The sequence below is a fragment of the Hemitrygon akajei genome, chromosome 30 (assembly GCF_048418815.1).
Source record: "Hemitrygon akajei chromosome 30, sHemAka1.3, whole genome shotgun sequence".
Taxonomy (NCBI): Eukaryota; Metazoa; Chordata; class Chondrichthyes; order Myliobatiformes; family Dasyatidae; genus Hemitrygon; species Hemitrygon akajei.
In genome coordinates this window covers 16671645-16692980 of record NC_133153.1, presented here as the reverse complement: position 1 = coordinate 16692980, position 21336 = coordinate 16671645, and the positions used below count along the sequence as shown (strand labels likewise).

The 21336-nt window shown below is 42.2% G+C and overlaps 1 protein-coding gene across 3 annotated transcripts in view; it reads left to right on the top strand.

Moving 5' to 3' along the window:
- Positions 1 to 21336, top strand: part of fkbp16 (FKBP prolyl isomerase 16) — a 222544-nt gene that overhangs the window by 170303 nt on the left and 30905 nt on the right. Inside the window, exons 4-5 of one of the 3 annotated variants that reach the window (XM_073033044.1) lie at positions 11367 to 11518; positions 20025 to 20197. In XM_073033044.1, coding sequence (XP_072889145.1) covers positions 11367 to 11518; positions 20025 to 20197 — 325 coding nt within the window. Of the gene's footprint in view, positions 1 to 11366; positions 11585 to 20024; positions 20198 to 21336 lie in introns of all 3 variants that reach the window. The other 2 variants (XM_073033045.1, XM_073033043.1) reach the window with 2 other exon arrangements.

Sequence of the window (21336 nt, the reverse complement as noted above, 5' to 3'; positions counted from 1 at the left end):
CACCAACTAATGCCCACAACTCACTAACCCTCACTGTACCGCTTTGGAATGTGGGAAGAAAGCAGAGAACCCAGAGGAAAGTCGCACAGTCACAGGGAGAACATTCATACTCCTTACAGTCAGCGTGGCAATTGAATCCCGATCGTGATCACTGGCTCTGTAAAGTGATGTGTTAACTACTGCGCTACCAGCTACCGGCCACCCAATGATGCGCATGGACCAGGAGAATGGAGCAAAGATGGCAGTGCGAAAAGAAATGCTAAGCCGTCTGTAACAGAATAACAGAGAGAGGTAAAATTAATAGTGTGAGCTGGGTTAGTAGGTAGTAACTTAACCATTGTACCACAAGCATGTTCCATATCAGGACAGGGTCTTAACCCAAAACATGGACTGCTTATTCAATAAGTTTCAATAGGTGCATTTAATGTAAGAGAAATGTATACAACATACATCCTGAAAATCTTTTTCTTCACAAACATCCACGAAAACGGAGGAGTGCCCCAAAGAATGAATGGCAGTTAAAAGCTAGAACCCCAAAGCCCCCCCCCACCTCAGCTCGCCCCTCCCACGCACAAGCAGCAGCAAGGTAACAACTCCCACTCCCCCCCAGACCCCACCAGCAAAATTAGCATCGGCACCCTCCACCGAGCACTCAAGCGTGCAGCAAGCATCAGTAAAGACACAGACTTGCATCACCCAGTAATTCGACATACCACAGGCTCTCTCTGTCCCTAATAAGGGAAAAAGAAGTGTCCCCCATTTCACAGTGAGGGAGGAGACATAACAAACAACTCGCTGATTTACGATGTTAAAAGTCCATTGTGTCACTTTTTCTGAGCTCTGCGGCCAGTAAGTTTAACTCAGGTCCCTGGACCCACAGCCCGCGACTGCTAACCCACTGCTCGCAATGTTCTGTGTTATCCCGCAACACCCTAGTCAGCGGCACCGGCCTGGAATCAGCACATCTCCAGAGCCATGAAAATCCGGCACCCTGAAGGCACGCTAGTCTTCCAGGCCACGTCCTTAGGATATCAAAAAGCAGCCGGTTGTGAGGCCCAGAGAGCGAGCCCCAATTCCGCAAAGAACCAAAGTCAGAGGGTAACTCCCGGTCAGGGTCTTCAAAGGAAACTTGTAAAGGAAAAAAGAGATGTCAAAGATAGAAATAAAGCTGTTTCCAAAGGTGCAAGCATTGTTTAGCACCATTTTGACTTTGCTCCAACCCTCCTAGTCCATAGACTCCGCCCCATAGATGCAGCTTGACTCTGAACTGTGTTTTACAGGAGCACCATCGAGGGCATCCTGACATGTTCCATCTCCATCTGGTATGGGAGCATCAAATCTGAAGACCCTAGAAAAGACTGTGAGAACAGCTGATAAGATCACAGGGGTCTCCCTACCATACATCAGGGAGAGTTAGGAGCGCCACATACACAGGGCCCTTAATATTCCCAAGGATCCCACCCATCCATCCAGCATCCTCTTTGACTTTCTACCAACAGCAGGAGACTCCGATGCAGAAAGACAAGAATGGTTAGGATGGGGAACAATTTCTTCCCTCAGGCCGTCAGGCTTCTGAACTCCCTGCCGCACCATATTCAACGTCTCACTGGTTAATCTGTTCCGTACCTTACAATATTTAACTTATGCACTTCAGTTTGTTATTTATGCATGATTCATCTGTAGATTTTATTCTTACCTTCATAAATTATTGCGCGTTGTGTGCACTAATGTGCTTTACACCCTGGTTCAGAGAAACATTGCCTTGTTTCTATATACATTGTATAATTACATACATTATATGCATGTATGCAGTTAAATCACAATAAACTTGTCTTGGCTTGACCTGCTGAGTTCGTCCAGTACTTTGTGTTTGTTGCTCCATTTTTCTTTATGGTTTACCAGGAATTGTTTTGTACATGAGCAGTTTTGTCTAAAGGCACCAAGATGAATTATTCAGCAGTTTTTTTGAACAGTTATATATAGGGTCGATGAATTGTTTCAACTTACAGTACATCAGTTCGCCCCACAACGATGTAAAGGTCAAACATGTTATAGCAAACACAATGGCAAAGCATTGCAGTTATTATCAGACTGAAGACAGCCAGCAGCATTAATTGCCCCAGCAGCAATTAAATTGGTTCTCCTGCATTTGCTAACAGTCTAGAAGCATGCCAAAATAAACTCCAAATAGAGGCAGTAATAGATAGTGAGATATTGTGATTTCCTGTCGAGTTCCCAGCTGCTCTGGACAATTCCGGTCCACGAGAAGAAAAGCCTGGATGTTTTTCAATCAAGCCTCTGATCAACAGAAGAAAGAACTTGCATTTCTGTAATGCCATCTGTGACCCCCACCAGTGAAGTACATCCGCGAAGCAAATTGTTCCGCAGACGCAAGTTCCATCTTTCTCCCTGGCATCATTCTAATGAATCTCAATATCTTTGCTATAATTTAGGCTGTCTAGTCCTATCTTTGTAACACATCCAGAACAGTTGATTCCAACTCTGCTCTATTGGCTTAAGTATTACATGATACTTATAAATTGATTTAATTTTCGTGATCTATGTGTTACTGGCAAGGCCACCATTTATTGCTCAATCCTTAAATGTCCTTGAGAATATGGCAGCATGGTAGCACAGCAACCGGTATAACGCTGTTACAGTATCAGAGACAGTACCACTTTCTGCAAGAAGTTTGTGCATTCTCCCTATGACCCTGTGGATTTCCTTCCACATTCCAAAGACATATGAGTTAGTAGGTTAATGTGCCGCATGGGTTTATTTGGGCAGTGTGAACTCATTTGGGCAGGAGGGCCTTTTTATAGCTCTGAATCAATAAAATAAATAAATGCATTGATGGTGATATACCTTCTTGAATCACTGCCGTCCTTCCGGTGGATGAGCTTCCAACAGATCGGAGAGGAAGTTCCGGGATTTGCATCCACAGCAGTGAAGGACTGGTGACGTAAGCTCAGTGGGCTCCTTACAATATACAGGGGGTACTTAGTAAAGTGGCCATTGAGTATATCCTCATGGTCTTCTGCTGCTGTAGCCCATCCACTTCAAGGTTTGATGTGTTGTGCATTCAGAAATGTTCTTGTGTACACTGCTGTTATAACGCATGGTTATCTGAGTTACTGTCACCTTCCTGTCAGCATGAACTAGTCTAGCCATCCTCTTCTGACCTCTCTCATTTTCACCCACAGAACTGACACTCACTAGATTTAAAAAAAAAAATTCTCACTGTTCTCTGTAAGCTTTTGAGACTTGTGCTTGAAAATCCCAGGAAATCAGCAGTTTCTGAGATACTCAGACCACCCCATCTGGCACCCCACAATAACTCCACAGTCAAAGCCACTTAATTAACATATCTTCTCCCTTCTGGAGTTTGGCCCGAACAACAACTGAACCTCTTGACCATGTTTGCATGCTTTTATGCAATGTGCTGCTGCCCATAATTGGCTGATTGGATATTTACATAAATGAACAGGTGCACAGGTGTATCTAATAAGGAGGCCACTAAGTGCATTTTGGGATGATGTGCTTTTTGAGGGGGGGGATCGTGTAGGTGCTTGTGTTTCCATGCATCCACTGCCCTTGTGCTTTATGGTGAAGATCACTGGTTTGGGAAGTTTTGTTGGGATGGAGTTCATTCTGCCAATGATACACATTGCAGCCATTGGTGATGGAGAAAATGAACATTTAGGGCGGTGAATGGTCTGGCAATCAAATGGGTGGCTTTGGCCTGGATGGTGTCGAGCATCTTGAAAGTGGCTGGAACAGCTCTCAACCACATAAGTGGAAGGTGTTCCATCATACTCCTGACTTATCCCTTTTAACTGGTGAAAGACTTGGGATCTCAAGAAGTGAGTAACCTTCCACAGGTAACTTTGACCTGCTCTTGTAGCCATGATATTTTATGATTGGTCCAGTTGGGTTTCTGTGATAACTTTTCACAATATTATGGTGGGGCATCCAACAAGAGTCATGCCATTGGATCTCAAGAGCAGCTAGTTAGACTCTCTCAAGTTGGAGAAGGCATTTCTATGATGCAATGAATAGCTTGCTTGACTGTTGTCTAAGCCCTGCTGCATGCAACTATGTAGTGCTTTGTTGAGTAAGGTGATTCAAATGGAATTAAACTTCAGTGAACATCCCTCTTTCTGATCATAATATGGAAAGAAGGTCATTACTGTAGCTGCTGAGAGGGCTTCTGACTGGCCTTCCTGGTCTACACTTCACAAATTCAACACAATCTAACACCAATGTGACCTAATCCACAGTCAACCTTCTTCAACATTACTCCATTGGCTAGATCACCATGCTAGGTCATCAGAGAGAACTCTGGTTTTATTCATGCCTGAGAAACCACACAGGTTTAGTGACTCACTTGAGAAGTGATACCATCTTATTTGTGACATCTTCAGTAGTGCACTGAAAAGTCAGCCAAGGTTTTGGTCCCTTGTGATGTTAGTAACTTGAAATCTACTCTAGGCGATGAAACTCACCTGAAGTTTAGTTTTGGTTCCAGGATTTTTTCTCAGGATTTAGACCCGAAGCCTTCCCCATGAATGGGTATAGCCACAAGGCAGAAAAGCTTAAAAAATCAGACTTTTCCTCATCCTAGATGAGCTGTCAACAATGGCTGATGAGCCCCCACCTGCCCAAAATGAATAGTTTTAAGGTGCCAGAAACTGTTGTGCTGAGCTTAATAGCTAAGCCACACAGGTGCATTTTGTCCAAAAGAGTGTTTCCACTATTTTCTGATTTTATCTCGTGATCTTGGTCCATATGAAGAACATATGAAATAGAAGCACAATTTGGCCATTTGCCAATTTACCCTGCCTCCACCATTTCTACTACTGAGGCTGATCTTTTACCTTAGCGCCACTTTCCAGTAATAACTCCATATTTCTTGCTTTTCTTTTTACCTAAAAGTATATCAGTTTCTTGTTAAAATACTCAGTGGCTGAGCCTCCAGAGCAGCTGGGGGAGAGTATTTCAAAGACTCGGTATCATGGGACTGATGATTTATTTTCTCTTCTATCTCCTGAATGGCTGATGTTGCTCCTGTTTCTGCAGACCTTGGGCAGGGGAAACAATGTCAGTTTATAAGACTATAAGATATAGGGGCAGAAGCAGGCCATTTGGCCCGAGTCTGCTCCACCGTTCAATCATGGGCTGATCCAATTCTTCCAGTCATACCCACTCCCCTGCCTTCTCCCCGTACCCTTTGATGCCCTCGCTAATCAAGAACCTATCTATCTCTGCCTTAATTGCACCCAAAGTCTTGGCCTCCAAGGCCGCTCATGGCAACTAATTCCACAGATTTACCACCCTCTGACTAAAGTAATTTCTCCGCATCTCTGTTTTAAATGGATGTCCTTCAATCCTGAAGTTGTGCCCTCTTGTCTTAGACTCCCCTACCGTGGGAAATAACTTTGCCATCTCTGATCTGTTCAGGCCTTTTAACATTTGGAATGCTTCTATGAGATCCTCCCTCATTCTCCTGAACTCGAGGGAATACAGCCCAAGAGCTGCCAGATATTCCTCATACAGTAACCCTTTTATTCCTGGAATCATTCTCAGGAATCTTCTCTGAACCCTCTCCAATCTCAGTATATCCTTTCTAAAATAAGGAGCCCAAAACTGCACACAATACCCCAAGTGTGGTCTCACAAGTACCTTATAGAGCCTAAACATCACATCCCTGCTCTTATATTCTATGCCCCTATTAACGAATGCCAACATTGCATTTGCCTTCTTCACCATCAACTCAACCTGGAGGTTAACCTTTAGGGTATCTTGCACAAGGACTCCCAAGTCCCTTTGCATCTCTGCATTTTGAATTCTCTCCCCATCTAAATACGTAATAGTCTGCCCGTTTATTTCTTCCACCAAAGTGTATGACCATACACTTTCCAACATTGTATTTCATTTGCTACTTCTTTGTCCATTTCCTTAAACTGTGTCTCTCTGCAGGCCCTCTTCTTCCTCAACACTACCTGCTCCTCCACTTATCTTTCTATCATTGGCAAATTTAGCCACAAATCCATTAATCCCATAGTCCAGATTATTGACATACAACATAAAAAGCAGTCCCAATACCGACTGTAGAACTCCACTGGTAACCGGCAGCCAGCCAGAATAGGATCCCTTTATTCCCACTCTCTGTTTTCCGCTGATCAGCCAATGCTTCACCCATGCTAGTAACTCCCCTGTAATTCCATGGGCTCTTATCTTGCTAAGCAGCCTCATGTGCGGCACCTTGTCAAAGGCCTTCAGAAAATCCAAGTACACAACATCTACTGCATCTCCTTTGTCTAATCAAGTACACCACATCTACTGCAACTCATTTGTCTTTATCATCCTTTATCAACCATGTATTTTGTATTTTTCAATGAAATCAACTCTCATTATTCTAAATTGTACAGAATATGACTAGTCTACTTCATCTTTCCTTAAAGGGACAGATCTGTATTTCAAGAGTCAATCTGATACACTGTCTAACACAAGTATGTCTTTCCTTGAGAAGAGCAGCTGGACCTGTTAACAAGATTATGTGGGCCTATGTAACTGCTCAATAACCAAAATTCAACGTTTATTGGCATATGCACAAAAACATGTGTACACAGTTGCAATCCAAATCTTATTTGCAGCAGCATCACAGGCACGTAGCAAGTAAGTTTTTCACTACACCTGTGCAAACATGTACTTGCCCATGTGACAATCAACGACTTTGATGTTGACTTTTGGTACTTTGATCAGTTTATACAGGAAACATTCAATTTCCAAACCCAGTAGGGTTGAAAGATCAAGCAGGTAATTCTGCAACTTGACTCACATCTTCATTTTTAAGATATCTTTGAACCCTTTTGCCTTGTACAAGGCAAAAGCTGGGATTGTGATGGAATCCTCTCCAATTGTCAGGATGAGTAGATAAAAAATAGGAGCAGGAGTGGGCTGTTCTTCCCTCTGAACCTCCTCTGACATTCCTTTTTTTTCAATACCATATTCCCATTCTCTCCCCATATTCCTTGATGCCTTTGTCACTACAAATCAGTCTGTCTTTTTTTTGAATATATTCAACAACTTGACCTCTACAGTTTCCGTGGTGGAGAATTCCTCAGGTTCACCACCCTCTGAGTAAAGAAATTGCTCCTCATCTCAGTCCAAATGGTTATTTCCCTGTATGCCATGAATGTGATCCCTTGTCCTGGACTCCCATCCTCTCCAAACCTATCCTGTGAAATCCTGTCAGAGCAGTGTACATTTGAATATCTCCTCTCATTTTCCTAAATTGTAGTGAACATGAGCCCTGTCAATCCAATCTCTCTTCAGACAGTAGCCCCATTGAATCAGTCCAGCGAACTTCCTTTTCTTCAATAAGAAGACAAACCCATGCACGGTATTCCTGCCAAAGTCCTGTATAATTCTATCAAGACAACCTTGTTTCTGTAATATTACATAATAGCTGCATTCAAAATGCTCAACACTTATATTGATAAGGCACTGGGTTTGATTGGTATCCATCAATCACACTAAGTACCCACTGGCACAGCATGGATGCTTCTGGAGTGATCCTCATGAGTGAGTGAGGCTTCCATCAGTCAGATGTTGCATCCTCACTGTCTAGAAACACAAGCCTGGGCAGTACAATATGGAGAACAAGCTGTCCCATGTAACAGGCTCCCCCTCTCCATGCATCTGATGAACCCAAAGGAATAGCCGAGACAGATACAGGTTGGTACCAGCCGCATTGTGGGCGCTGCCAGTCAGCGTTGAAAATGTTGGGCTGTCTGAGGGAATTTGGCTCCAGAATTTTCTCTCGGGATTTACACCTGAAGCCTTCCCCATGAGTGGGTATAGCCACAAGGCAAAAGAGGTTAGAAATCAGATTTTTCCTCATCCTAGGTGAGCTGTCAGCCATGGCTGATGAGCTCCCACTTGCCTGAAGTGAATAGTTTTAAGGTGCCAGAAACTGTTCTGCTGAGCTTAATAGCTAAGCCACACATGCCAGCCAGGAGCTGGATTTGGTTGTCAGAAGCTGTACACCATCGGGAGCATTTAATAGGTAGTGGGAGCTTATCCCCATTACCACCCCCAGTTATAACAACATTAAGGAACCGCATGATGGACTTCAAAATTATACTTTTATAACACTACCTAAACCTCCAGCACCTAGGTGGACCTGCATGGGAACATCATAACTTGCAGATGCCCTGTCACTACCTAATTATCTATATTCATCAGATAAGTCTGCTCCCCTCCTCACTGGGCATGGATGAGCTTGGCTGTGATCTACCATTTTGATAGTTTGTTGACATTCCATTCCACCTCACGTATGGAGATTGGTTAAGCCTGACAAAGTATCAGAGGTCCGCAGATCTACTGGAAATAAAAGGCAGCTTAAGGCATCTCTTCAAAGACTGGAATATTATTCTTGTCCAGTGAATAGAACAATAGTATTGGCGTGTCTCCAGTCTTTTTGGCAGCCTTGTGGATTATTTTCTGCACTTTAGAGAAACTTGCATAACAAAAAAAACATTGACGATAAATACTTTATACAAATACCCACACCTCATTCAAAGGAAAGTATGTAAATAAACACTAAGGAGTTAACATTCTGTGGAAGCAAATAGGACACAGATTGTTATTAACTTAAAATGAACTTTTTATGACCTGTGATATTGTTGTCATTGATACACACGTTTGTGTGTGTACGTGTACAATCTATATATCTATCTATATATATATATATATATATATATATATATATATATATATATATATATATATGTGTGTGTGTGTGTGTGTATATACACATACACACATACACACGCATGTGCACATAAGCAAAAGCACTTGCTGATATTGGGTGATGCAGGATGTCTTCATGTCTTTCTGCATTTTGCATTGAAGGAATATCCGAGTTATAATTTGGATTTTAGCCTTTCAAAAAATATGCTGTTTTTTCACAAACTACAACTTCATAATACTCTGAAGAATGTGTCAGCCAGGAAAGAATTCCTGAAGTGTGGCTGCTTCTGTAATATTGGAAACTTTAACCAAGATGTTTGGATCAGTTAGTGTTCTCTATGTCAGATTCTTTGAGTTATGTTGAGGTTAAGTAAAATGATTTATTTCAGGACATGGTGAATTGCAGTTGTTATCAACATGCCATAACTTTTCGCTCAACAGCATCTTGAAAGGCTGGAAGGGCCTGTTCTATGTCGTATCTCAATAAAATAAAATATAAGTAAATAAAAAAAAAATTAACAGCAATAGAGCCACTTGTGCCGCAAGTAATCAGAAGCTACTGACTAATGGTAGGCAAACACGAGGAAATCTGCAGATGCAGGAAATTCAAACAACAACACACACAAAATGCTGGTGGAACACCGCAGGCCAGGCAGCATCTATAGGGAGAAGTCCTGACGAAGGGCCTCGGCCCGAAACGTCGACAGCGCTTCTCCCTATAGATGCTGCCTGGCCTGTTGTGTTCCACCAGCATTTTGTGTGTGTTGTTGACTAATGGTAGGCCCTCGATTTGCACACAATGTCATTACACCAACTTAAATTAAACAGTTGGGGTTACAGCTGGCCTGGTAAGGCATGAGGGAAAAACGTCCAGGAGAGTGAGGGGCTTCAGATCATGAACTGAGAAAGAAGATTGGAGTGAGGATCCCCTTCCAGTGAACATAGTGGGATAAAGAAATGTTATGGTCAGAGAACTGGGTGTGGAAAAAGATAGGGTTTGGTTTCAAATGATCAGTCGGTTGAGAGAAATTCAGATGAACAGTGGGATGAAAAAGTTACCTTGTAATTATAGACTTTAATAAGATCTGCTGTAGCACTGTAGTTGACTGAATTTTGAATGTTTGAGAGTTTGAACGTTTTGGAACCATGGGAGTTTGACGGTGGAGATGGGGGTGTAGCGGGGAGGGGAAGAGGTTGTGGTTGCTATGTCAGAGACCTGAAGAAGAACAAGTGAAGAAATATGTCAATAGCTGCCCCTCTGAATCTAGTTTGGAGCTGCAGACTGAGAGCTGATTTCTCATAAACCATGCAGAATTAAGCCTTCTTCTCTGTTGGAGTGGCCTGCAGACTCCAAATCAATCCCGGAAGTGGTGTCGAGACGTGTGATGCATGTTGTTAGAAATGACTGTGCAGGTCTAGAATCCTCTTGTGGTTTATGCATTAGGAACATGGAGCATCCGGCAATGAGAGTCACTAACTTCGCAGAACATCCTGTGATTCTATTTGTTGTCGATTTTTGTAATATTTCATGGGAAATGGAGATTGTAACGCACAGAAACAAGGTGTTAAGCAAATTTAATCTCTCGCCATTCATGTCTGAAAATTCGTGTCAGATCCTGCCATAATGCTACGCAACAGATCTTATCAAAGTCATCTTATCTTATCAATAGAGGACAGTTTATCTCTTCCCATCACTTTGGAACTACCTTCAGCCTTGACATGGCAGACTACACCTTCTTCATCCAACAGCCGGATGGGACCCCGTGTACAATTCTAATCTAATTGATCAAATGGTAGTGAAAAGGCCTTCCCTCAAGGATCCATCCTTAAAGCATCTTATTTCATATCAACGCTCTGTCCTTCAGCATGCTATCAACAAACATTTCACATTCATGTTGACTCTTGCTCAATGTTTCTAATTGTCCCACAGCAGATGATCGTAAATTTCTTCTAATTGAATATTCAGAAGGCCAAAGCCCTTTTCTACAGTTTCTACCGCTAACTCACTCCCTAGTCATTGATTCTGTTCCTGGCTTTTGTATAAGGCTGAGCCAAAATGACTATAATCTTGGTGCTTGACCCTGAAATGCCCTTCTTACTCTATACCTTGCTGTTACTAAGACCCTCTATTTCGCTTTCTGTTAAACTACACAATTGCACAGGTGCTAAGAAACTGTTGTCAATGCCCTTTTTATCTCCGGACTCGGGACATTCCTCAGCAGACTCTCTCTTCGTGACTGGGTTGTCCAAAATAGAACAGACACCAGTGTGTGAAAGGTGACTGTCCTCCATCCTGGAATCCTGATCTTCCTGCAGCTAATGACAGCTACATGGGCTCTGGATTCTGGAGTTTTTCCGCCTCTCTTTCCTTCTTTATGGCCTTTAAAATGTTATCACAACTCGCTCTCTGTGTCTCAGTGGCCAGTTCTGGTGGATGAGTCTATTAGGAATCACCATGGTTATACTGGTCTATACTGGTCAAGGTGTCAGGTAAATAGAAGCCACTGCTGAGTTCATAGCTTAGCCCCTTGACTGCAGAGTTCCAGCTTTCTGTATAACACATGACCACTGGGTGAAAAACGATTACTATTGTTTCCCTTTCATTTTAGGGCTCCTGATATCCCTCCAGACGCAACAGTGATCTATGAAATCCAGCTGCTTGATGTTAGAAATGCTCCGGACCCAAAAGAGCTGTCACCTTCAGACTGCATACGGATCTGTAAGCAGAAACGAGAGCGTGGCAACTACCACTTCCAGAGAGGTGACTACCATAGCGCTGTAAAGTCATACAACCTTGCACTGGACTTGCTGAATATTTCCACAGAACGTAAGACACAAGCATTAATAATCTTTGGTTACCCTATTTTGTATTGTTTTGTGCTCATTCTCCTTCCCCTGCTTAAACTTCCTCTGCTGGCCTTCTGCCCACCACTCTACTGACAGGTGTTACTCAGTCAATAGCACTCTTAGTCAGAGACAGAAGATCAGGAGTTCAAAGTCCCCTGTAGCAACCTGAGGATAAGATTTAGGCTGATACTCTGGTGTTGTAGTGAAGCTATATTACACGACTGGAGGTAAATTCATTCAGAAGAGGATTTAGAACATAGAACATAGAACAATACAGCACAGTACAGGCCCTTCAGCCCACAATGTTGTGCCAACCCTTAAACCTTGCCTCCCATATAACGCTCCACCTTAAATTCCACCATATACCTACTTGACCTACTTTCTGTCTGTTCTTTCACACTATTTGAAGGAAAAGCACAGAAGTTCCTTATCCTTGTCATCTAAGAAATGAGTTATCAGTTCATTATCACGTTGATAGTTGTGGGATAAAGTTGTATGCAAAGTCTGAGAATCATAGAGTGTCGTACAGCAAGGAAACAGATTCTCCAACCCATTGAGTCCACACTGAACTTCAACCACCTTTTTACGCCACTCCCACTTTATTCTCCCCATGTTCCCATCAACTCTCCAGAAATAGACACAGTAGCCTAGTAGTTAGCACAATGCTTTGCAGTACCAGTGACCCTGGTTCAATCCCCACCTCTGCCTATAAGGAGTTTATACATTTTCCCCATGACCACGTGGATTTCCTCCAAGTGCTCTGGTTTCCTCCCACAGTCCAAAGATGTACTCGGTTGATAGGTTAATTGGTCTTTGTAAATTGTCCCGTGATTAGGCTAGGATTTATTCAGGAGATTGGTAGGTGCTACACCACCCAGCAATAAATAAATAAAATCCCACCACTTGCCTACACACTAGTGGCAATTTACAGAGGCCAATTAACCTAACAACCTGTTTTGTGATGTGGGAGGAAACCAGAATACCGAAGGGAGCCCACGTGGTGACAGGGAGAACGTAAGACTCCACACCGACAGCACTGGAAGTCAGGATTGAACTTGGATCACCAAAGTTGTGATGCAGCAACTTTGCCGGGCACATCACTGTGCCAGCCTAAGGACTCTACATGTTATTTCCAGGTTAGCTCCCATCCAGGATTATGCAGGCCTGAGATAATTTAAAGTGATGTTCTGGTTAAGATTTCTACTGCTATGCTATGAGGTGTTTCATTTCAGTAGATTTCTATAAAAGCAGTGTGTCTTGCTGGTAGAATGTTTTGGTTTCGGATAAAGATAAGGAGCCATATTGTTCAACTTAGGAATGTTGTGTCTCCCAATCAGGATGGTGGGATCAGGAGAAGGTTCCAGAGAGAGCTGGGTGGAGAGAGATTTATCACGGACGTGGTGGGGTTTGTGGTCTTTTGGTGGGAGATATGGAGAAGAGAAGATCAGGAAGATGCTATTGCAAGGAGTGCTTCATGAGATTAAGGAGTCCAAAGTGGGAAGTTCTACCAGTGATTGGTGATGAGAATAATGGTTATACCCAGCTTTTGGAAGAGATGAGCCCCAACAGTCATGTGCACATTTTAAGACGTACAAAAAAGCTGGATGAACTCAGCAGGTCGGGCAGCATCAAATGTGCACATTTTGACTGGTCTAACTGTAATGGGCCCCTATATTTTCTTTCTTTCTTTTCTCTCTCTTAATAGCTGTTAGATAAAGCTGAATTTGATCAATATACTTTCTTTATAAATTTATGCTGGTGTATGATTTGTCATTTCTTGGCAATCGGTAATTCTGCATGGGCAGTATTTACACGGCATTAATTGGAACAGCCCAACTTTCCTATTTGGTTGAAACTCAAATCATACTGACCCTAGAGGTGTATTGTTATAAAAGTTGCCTTCTCACCACTGAGGCACAGAGCTGTTAGCAGAGTTAGCTATTGAGCCAAGTTTGCATATGAGCCCACTGAGAGGGTTACGTTAGCTTCTGAGGTCAGGAAGGAATCAAACCCTTTCAAGGCATGTTTCGACATGGACCAGAATCAAACCTGACACATTGATACTGTCACTCGAAAGCTGCACAAACTCTAACCCTATGCAACAAAGTCAAGAATAGCAAGATTTGATTTTGCAGTAAAAAAGCCTTATAGGAGAGGCCATGAACACATACCTGCCTGGAACTGCTGGATTTTTTGTGACAGTGTCAGGAAATTTAAAACTTCAACAGCATTTAGGGAGTAAATATACATACTGGGCTTCCTAGTCACACCCATGTTGTAAAAGTGACTTAAAAATTAGAAAGCATAATTCATACTCTGACCTGCTACAGAATAAATAACATGTTCATCACATATTGTATATTCATGCAATCAAATCTCATTCACTGCTAACAAAACATAAGGTTATCGCAGGACTGCAGGTTATTAAATAAATAGACTGAAATTTAGCCAATCTTCTCTGATAATGCTGTGTTCTTAGGGTGCCGAGTTACAAAGAAAACATTTTCCAGGTGAATCTCATGGTTTTTGCCAAAACCCAAAGAGAAACAGGGTGCTCTAATGGAAGAATATTAAGGATGGGTGTAAGCTATTAAATTGCTTGAGCTTGCTCCACTATTCAGTTTGTGGATGAACTAAACCTGGGGGAACACTATATCAGCTTTTCCTGTCCACCCCTTAATAAGTTTAACCGAAACAAAATCTAACAATATCAGCCCTGGAAGTTCTAATTGCCACATCACCTATGGACTTCTGCAACAGGGAGTCCAAATCGTTATTGTATTTTGTGTGGGAAAAGAATTTTTCACTTTGCGCCTGACTGTTATTTTAAGATCTTGCTCCCTATGACAAGAAAACCACAGGTGTAGGACTAATGGAGCTGAGTGTTATACAAACAAGATTTTACACTTGTTTGTTGCACTCTGGATGTCAATGAGAAATTGGGAGAAATATTTTTTTTCTATTCCCTATGCTACACCGGGCCTTTCAGCACTTCCTATGGCCTTTGATCAAATCAACCCTCGGTCTCCTATTTCAATTATCCTGTCTGCCAGGAGTCTTGGCACAGTTACAGCAAGAGAACAGGATAATCCCCCAATTATGTGCAAACCATAGAAATGCCTTGAACATACACACACGAAATGCTGGAGGAACTCAGCAGGCCAGGCAGCATCTATGGAGGGGAATAAACAGTCAACCCTTTTGAGTTGAGAACCTTCATCTGTACTGGAAAGGGTGTGGTAGGTGTAGAAAGAACCTTAGCCCACTTGGATTCCTGAGTTCAGAGGTATTTGAATATTGTAGGAAGGCATCTACATTCAGATAATGGAAATGAAAGCAATACCATGCGTTTACTCTTTAGCATCCAAAGGATCTGAATGTTAAAGCACATAACCAAATTAATGGATTTAATTGCTCCAAGTTCGTGTACTTTTCCACTTAATTTCATTTTTAAAAAATACATGTGCAAAGGAAAATTGTGAGCTTAGGTTTATTTCCGTGAAGCTCATGATATTTCTTCCATTTCCCCAGTGCGTCTGACATGTCACCTGGGAGGAAATAACATTCACAACACTTAAAGGTCTGCAATGTACCCGAGACAGTCATCATTCATATCTTATACCCAATAAAAGCTTCAAATGGAACCTCCTCCCCTTCCATTTTACTTTGCCCTCACTATTGCCCATGGTTCACCAAACTCAGCACATCTCTGCAGCAATTATTCTTGAGAAGCAAATTTAAAGCAGAACATACTGGAAATGCTCGGCAAGACATGCAATATTTGTGGAGAGAGAAGGAGAACTGATGCTTCGAGTTAATTACCCTTCATCAGTTTCACAGCTTTCCAATATCTACAATTTTCTTGCATTCCGATTCCTGAGAAGCTGTTGTTCAAAAACAACAGTGTGCGACCATAAGACCATAAGATATAGGTGCAGAATTAGGCCATTTGGCCCATTGAGTTTGCTCTGCTATTTCATCATGGCTGATCCATTTTCCCTCTCAGCCCCAATCTCCTGCCTTCTCACCATATCCCTCCTTGCCTTGGCTAATCAAGAATCTATCAACATCTGCCTTAAATATACCGAATGACTTGGCCTGCACAGCCACCTGTAGCAACAAATTCCACAGATTCACTACTCAACAGTATTCACTACTTAAACCCCCTGCTAATCTCACAATGTCAATTATATTTTCCGATGCTCCCATGTATCTATTATCCTGTGTACTTTACCAGTGTTGCTTCTACTACAGGGAGATTACCCATAGTTTAAATGTTAATGGATAAAAACAAATGAAAACTGAGGCCTACAAAAATCTAAAACATTGGAAAGGTTGATTTGAACAGTTGCTTTCATTCTGCACCGATGTCAACTGTTGGTGATGACAGGCTGCTGTTGTGTGGCTCTTGTACAGCCAACTACAATCAGAAAATAGACACCCAGGATCCATCTGGGGCTTCACGTATATGGACCACCACAGATCCTGCCAGGTTTCCTATCAGTGTGTGACTTGAAGACTTGCAGCTGTTAGCTCCTATCTCAACTCAATCAGCAAGAGTAACCAATGATCCCTGACATAATGATTCATAGTCTCTGGACAGCCCTACTACTGGTAATCCACCTTTTACCTACCTGTGACCTATATCTTTGAATAGAAATAAGAAATAAGTCAAAAGGGAAGAGGTTGGAAGAGAGTAATGTAAAACTAACAATCATCATGTTCATCAGAGCACAGATTTTATGCCAATGGAACCATTATCAACCCAAGTGTCTTCTGCTGCTCTCCACTTCAGTGTTCAACATGTTGTGCATTCAGAGATGCTATTCTGCACACCACTGTTGTAATGTGTGTTTATTTGAGCTACCTTCTTGTCACCTTGAATCAGCCTGGCCATTCTCCTCTGATGAGGTGTTTTCACCTTCTAGACTGCTGCTCCCTGGATGGGTTTTTTTTCATGCCATTTTCCTTCAAAGCAGGGATCCCTACCTTTTTTATGGCATGGACCAATACCACTAAGTAAGAGGTCCATGGACCCCAGGTTGGGAACCCCTGCTCATGAAAATCCCAGAAGGTCAGCAGTTTCTGAGATACTCAAACCACCCTGTCTGGCACCAACAAACATTTCACGGTCAAATCAACACGTACAAAAACGCTGGAGGAACTCAGCAGGTCGGGCAGCATCCGTGGAAACGAGCAGTCAACGTTTCGGGCCGTGATTTCACAGTCAAAGTCACTCAGATCACAATTCCTCCCCATTCTAATATTAGGCCTGAACAAAAACTGAGCCTCTTAATCATGCCTGCATGCTTTTATGCATTGAGCTGCCTTCATATGTTTGTATTAATCGAGCAGGTATACAGTTGTGCCTAATAAAGTGACCACTGAATGTATGTTCATCTGTCTGTGTCATTGAGCGCAGTAAGAGGCCATTCTGTCCACTAAGTCTGCCCGTAAAGCAAACCTTCTTCCACCCTAACCCATCTTATTCTCCCAATTTTCCAATCAAACCCTTCCGCCAACACACCTCTCCCCAGATTAATCCATTCACCTGCACACCAGGGGCATCTTACAATGGCCACTTGACCTCCTAATCCACGTATCCGTGTGTTTTACGAATGTGAGAGGTAACTGGTGCTCCCAGGAGAATCACAAGCAAGAGAAAATCTATAGATGCTGCAAATCAAAGTAATACACACAAAATGCTGGAGGAACTCAGCAGGCCAGGCAGATTCTATGGAAAGGAGTAAACAGTCAACATTTCGGGCCAAGACCCTTCATCAGGACTGGACTGAAAAGAGATTAGAAGTCAGAATAAGAAGGGGGTAGGAGAGGAAGAAGTACAAGGTGATAGGCGAAACTGGAAGGGGGAAGGGGTGAAGTAAAGAGCAGGGAAGTTGATTGGTGAAAGAGATAGAGGACTAGAGAAAGGGGGAATCTGATAGGAGAGGGTAGAAGACAGAAGAAAGGGGAGGTGGAGGAGCATCAGTGAAAGGTATTAGGCAGGTAAGGAGATAAGGTGAGACAGGGAAATGGGAATGGTGAATAGTGAAGCAGAAATGGGGGAGCGGAGAAACGGCAATTATCAGAAGTTCAAGAAATCAATGTTCATGCCATCAGGTTGGAGGCTACCAGACAGAATATAAGGTGTTGTTCCTCCAATCTGTGGCTCCCAGGAGAAGTCCACATGGTCACAGGGCTTACACTCCAGCTCCACACCAATAACACCTGAAGTCAGGATTGAAACTGCTCACTAATGCTATATGTCAGAGGTTCTATCAGTATCAGGTTTACTTTCCCTAACATATGCCATGAAATTTATTATTTGGTGGCAACATTACAGTGCAAGACAAAAAATTACTATGCACTAAGTACAACGCAGATGCTGTGGTCAAAGACACGTACAAACAAGCCGGAGGAACTCAGCAGGTCGGGCAGCATCCGTAGAGACGAGCAGTCAACATTTCGGGCTGAGATCCTTCCTCAGTCCTGATGTTGACTGCTCGTTTCCACTGAGTTCCTCATACTTGTTGTACATGTTGCAAAAAATTACTATGAATGCATGAAAGTGTAAATAAATAAATTGTGCAAAAGAGGAATAATAATGTGCCGCTTCGCCACCCTGAAAGGTGCTTAGATCGAATATGCTTCCAGTTCTGATCTACCAGGTCTGTGTGGAGCTTTTGAATCTTGGAAGCAATGTGGGAGGTAAGAGCCTTACTCCCTTGGATTTGACATCTTAATTGTTGAAATGAGTGAATGAACAGAATCTTCTCAACTCATATGTATCTACAGTATATGTGGAAAGGAGAAATAAACTGTGGCCAATTAAATAGGACTGCAGAACAAAACATCATGGGTATGAACTGGTAGTAGGCAGGTTCAGGGCATAAGACACATAGAATCCTTTGTGTCCCCACAACAGTTTAAGGCACTTCATGTTCCGTGAACAGATCATCTTGTGCTATTAGAATTGTTGCGTAGGAAAGCATGACGAGACAAATGACTATTTCTGGTGTCTTGACGAAATGATAAATATTCGTCAGAACAGTCTGTGAACTCTGTGGCTCTTTGAACAATGCCTGCAGTTTTTAACATTTTCCGAATAGGGACACAGATTTAGCAGCTTAGATAACACAGCCTTCTTTAGGTACCACGTCAGAACATTGACAGCAAGTATTTACTTAAATCCTGCATTGGGGCAAGAGCCCACAACTGAGGAAAGAGTGCTACCATTATGTCAAGCAACGTCCTGTCTGCAAACATCATTTCCTAGAGAACAATGCAAAGAATGAGGAAGAGGATAAGGTCAGAGTGGGATATTCAGGAGCCACATGATCACAATGCTACCATGGTTGTAACCTCCTCCATTTCTACCACATTCCCCGCTTCATCCCCACAGGGCTCTCTCGTCTGCTGACTGACCTGCCTTTATCTCACAGCCTTGCACTTTGGAGATCCCTCTTCACACTTTTTCACAAGTCCAGTGCAGAGGCGCAGCTAGCAGAGCTGCTTCTTCACAGTGTCAGTCTCGCCCGGTCTAACCCTGACCTCAGATACTGTCTGCGTGGAGTTTGTACGTCCTCCCTGTGAGCACTTGGGTCTCCTCCCCCAGCACAAAGACGTAGGTTAATTGATTCCTGTAAATCAGTGCTGGTGTGTAGATGAATGGTAGAATCTGGGAGAGTTTGCAGAATGTAAGGAGATTGGTGTTAGTGTAGGATTAGTGCAAGTGTGTGGTGATGGTTGGTGTGGACTTGGTACAGGTGTGTTCCTATGCTGAATCTCCCTATGAATCTAAAACCTTAAGACTTTAAGAAATTTGTTTATTTGACACTTCCCATTTCATCCTAATCGCAATTTGTAAAGCCAACTGTTAGTGACTTGGCATTGAACACAATTAGCAGAAATATTGTTTGAAGTATTTTAGGTATGATGTACCTAATTGACTATTTTTTTTCTTCTTTGGATCTGTGATATTGTACATGGAAATTAAAACTAAGTGAAGCAGAGGAAAAATGCAAATATAACATAGACTGTTTTCTCTTTTAACATTACCTTCATACTTCTACATAATGGATGAATTGAATATTAATATTTAGACCTGAATGGTAGAACTTACTGCACATCAGGAAACAACTTGGTTTCACCGTCTTTGAGACTGAGAAACTGACAGATAAATCAAATCTCCACACCTATCAGAAGGAAGTGTGACATTAACATCGGCAGCTTTCAGTTTAAATATGAAACAGGAATTTATGCTGGGAAATGTGAACATAAAAATTCGACAAAGACCTGGCAACAGCAAGGAAATGCAACTTATTCAGCAGGAAATGGATAAAGATCAAATGAAGTTTCAATGCTGGGACAAGTTTAAATTTTAAATATGTTCTAATGTCTGTGTTTGTTTGATGTTCCAGTTAAACCCAATGCTCAGGAAGCAGAAGAGCTCCAGGAAGATGGGCTAAAATGTCTCAATAACTTGGCAGCTGCCCAGCTTAAGTTGAATCTCCATGAAGAGGTGATTGCTTCCAGCAATGCTGTGCTGCACCTAGATCCCAACAACGTGAAAGCATTGTTCAGGAAAGGAAAGGTTCAGTATTTCATAAACAGAATTCCCCCTAACTCAGCGCTTGTGCCAGAAAAAGATGACTGTAAGAATTGCTCTTTTTGTCTCTTAATGTAATGAAAACATTAACCCGTTAATTTTAAATGGGTTTATTTCTCCTGGACTGCAGAATGGGAAATCACACTTAATACATGTGAAATATTCTCACTAATATTCATCCAGAAATATTCCCGCTTCAAGGGTTAGAAATGTTTAGAGAAAATATGTAATTTCTCAGGTTTCTTTTCAGTTTGGATACAAAATCAATCAAGCATTTTCAAACGCACGGAGATAAACATCTCACTCAAGTTTAATTGTTTTCTTTTGCTTGTAAAATTATACCCAATTTCATATCACAAAAGGGCAATTGAATGGGATTTATTCTACTGGTCAATATTTCTTCTCCTGAAGATTCTAAAACCTCACTTTTCCTGATCCAAACCAGGACTTACATTGAAGACTTCAGGTGTTTAGGTAAGACTGATGGGATTGAACAATCATGTCTCCAGATCAAATCAAGCTATTGAGCATGTTTACAAATAACAAGTTACAGTCTGTGAATCAGACTGCAGTCAAACTATCAGTGGAAGAGAAGAAGCTGCTTCTACTTTGACTATTATACTGGGACAAAATGGATACTGCAATATCCTCATAGAATCAAGGAGCATAGAAACAGGCCCTTCAGTCCATCAAAATTGCACATTATGTCAAGCTGCCATTTACACTAATTCTACTATTTTTCTGTTCATGTTACCATCATCTCTCCCTGATTCTACCACTTACCCACACACAGAGATAACTTGAAGTGGGAGTAAGTTAGACCACCCCGAGATAGTCCACACAATTGAAGGAAGAACAGGCAAACTCCAGACAGTCCCTGATGTTAGAACAGGCAGCCGGCAACATCTATTGAAAAGAGTAAACAGTTGACATTTCGGGGCAAGACCTTTCATCAGGACTGGAAAGAACGAGGAGAAGTCAAAGTAAAAAGGTAGAGCTCCTCCCACTTCTTTCAAACCAAAGGTGTAGCCATGGGCACTCGCATGGGTCCCAGCTATGCCTACCTTTTTGTCGGCTATGTGGAGCAGTCCATGTTCCAAGCCTACACTGGTATCACTTCCCAA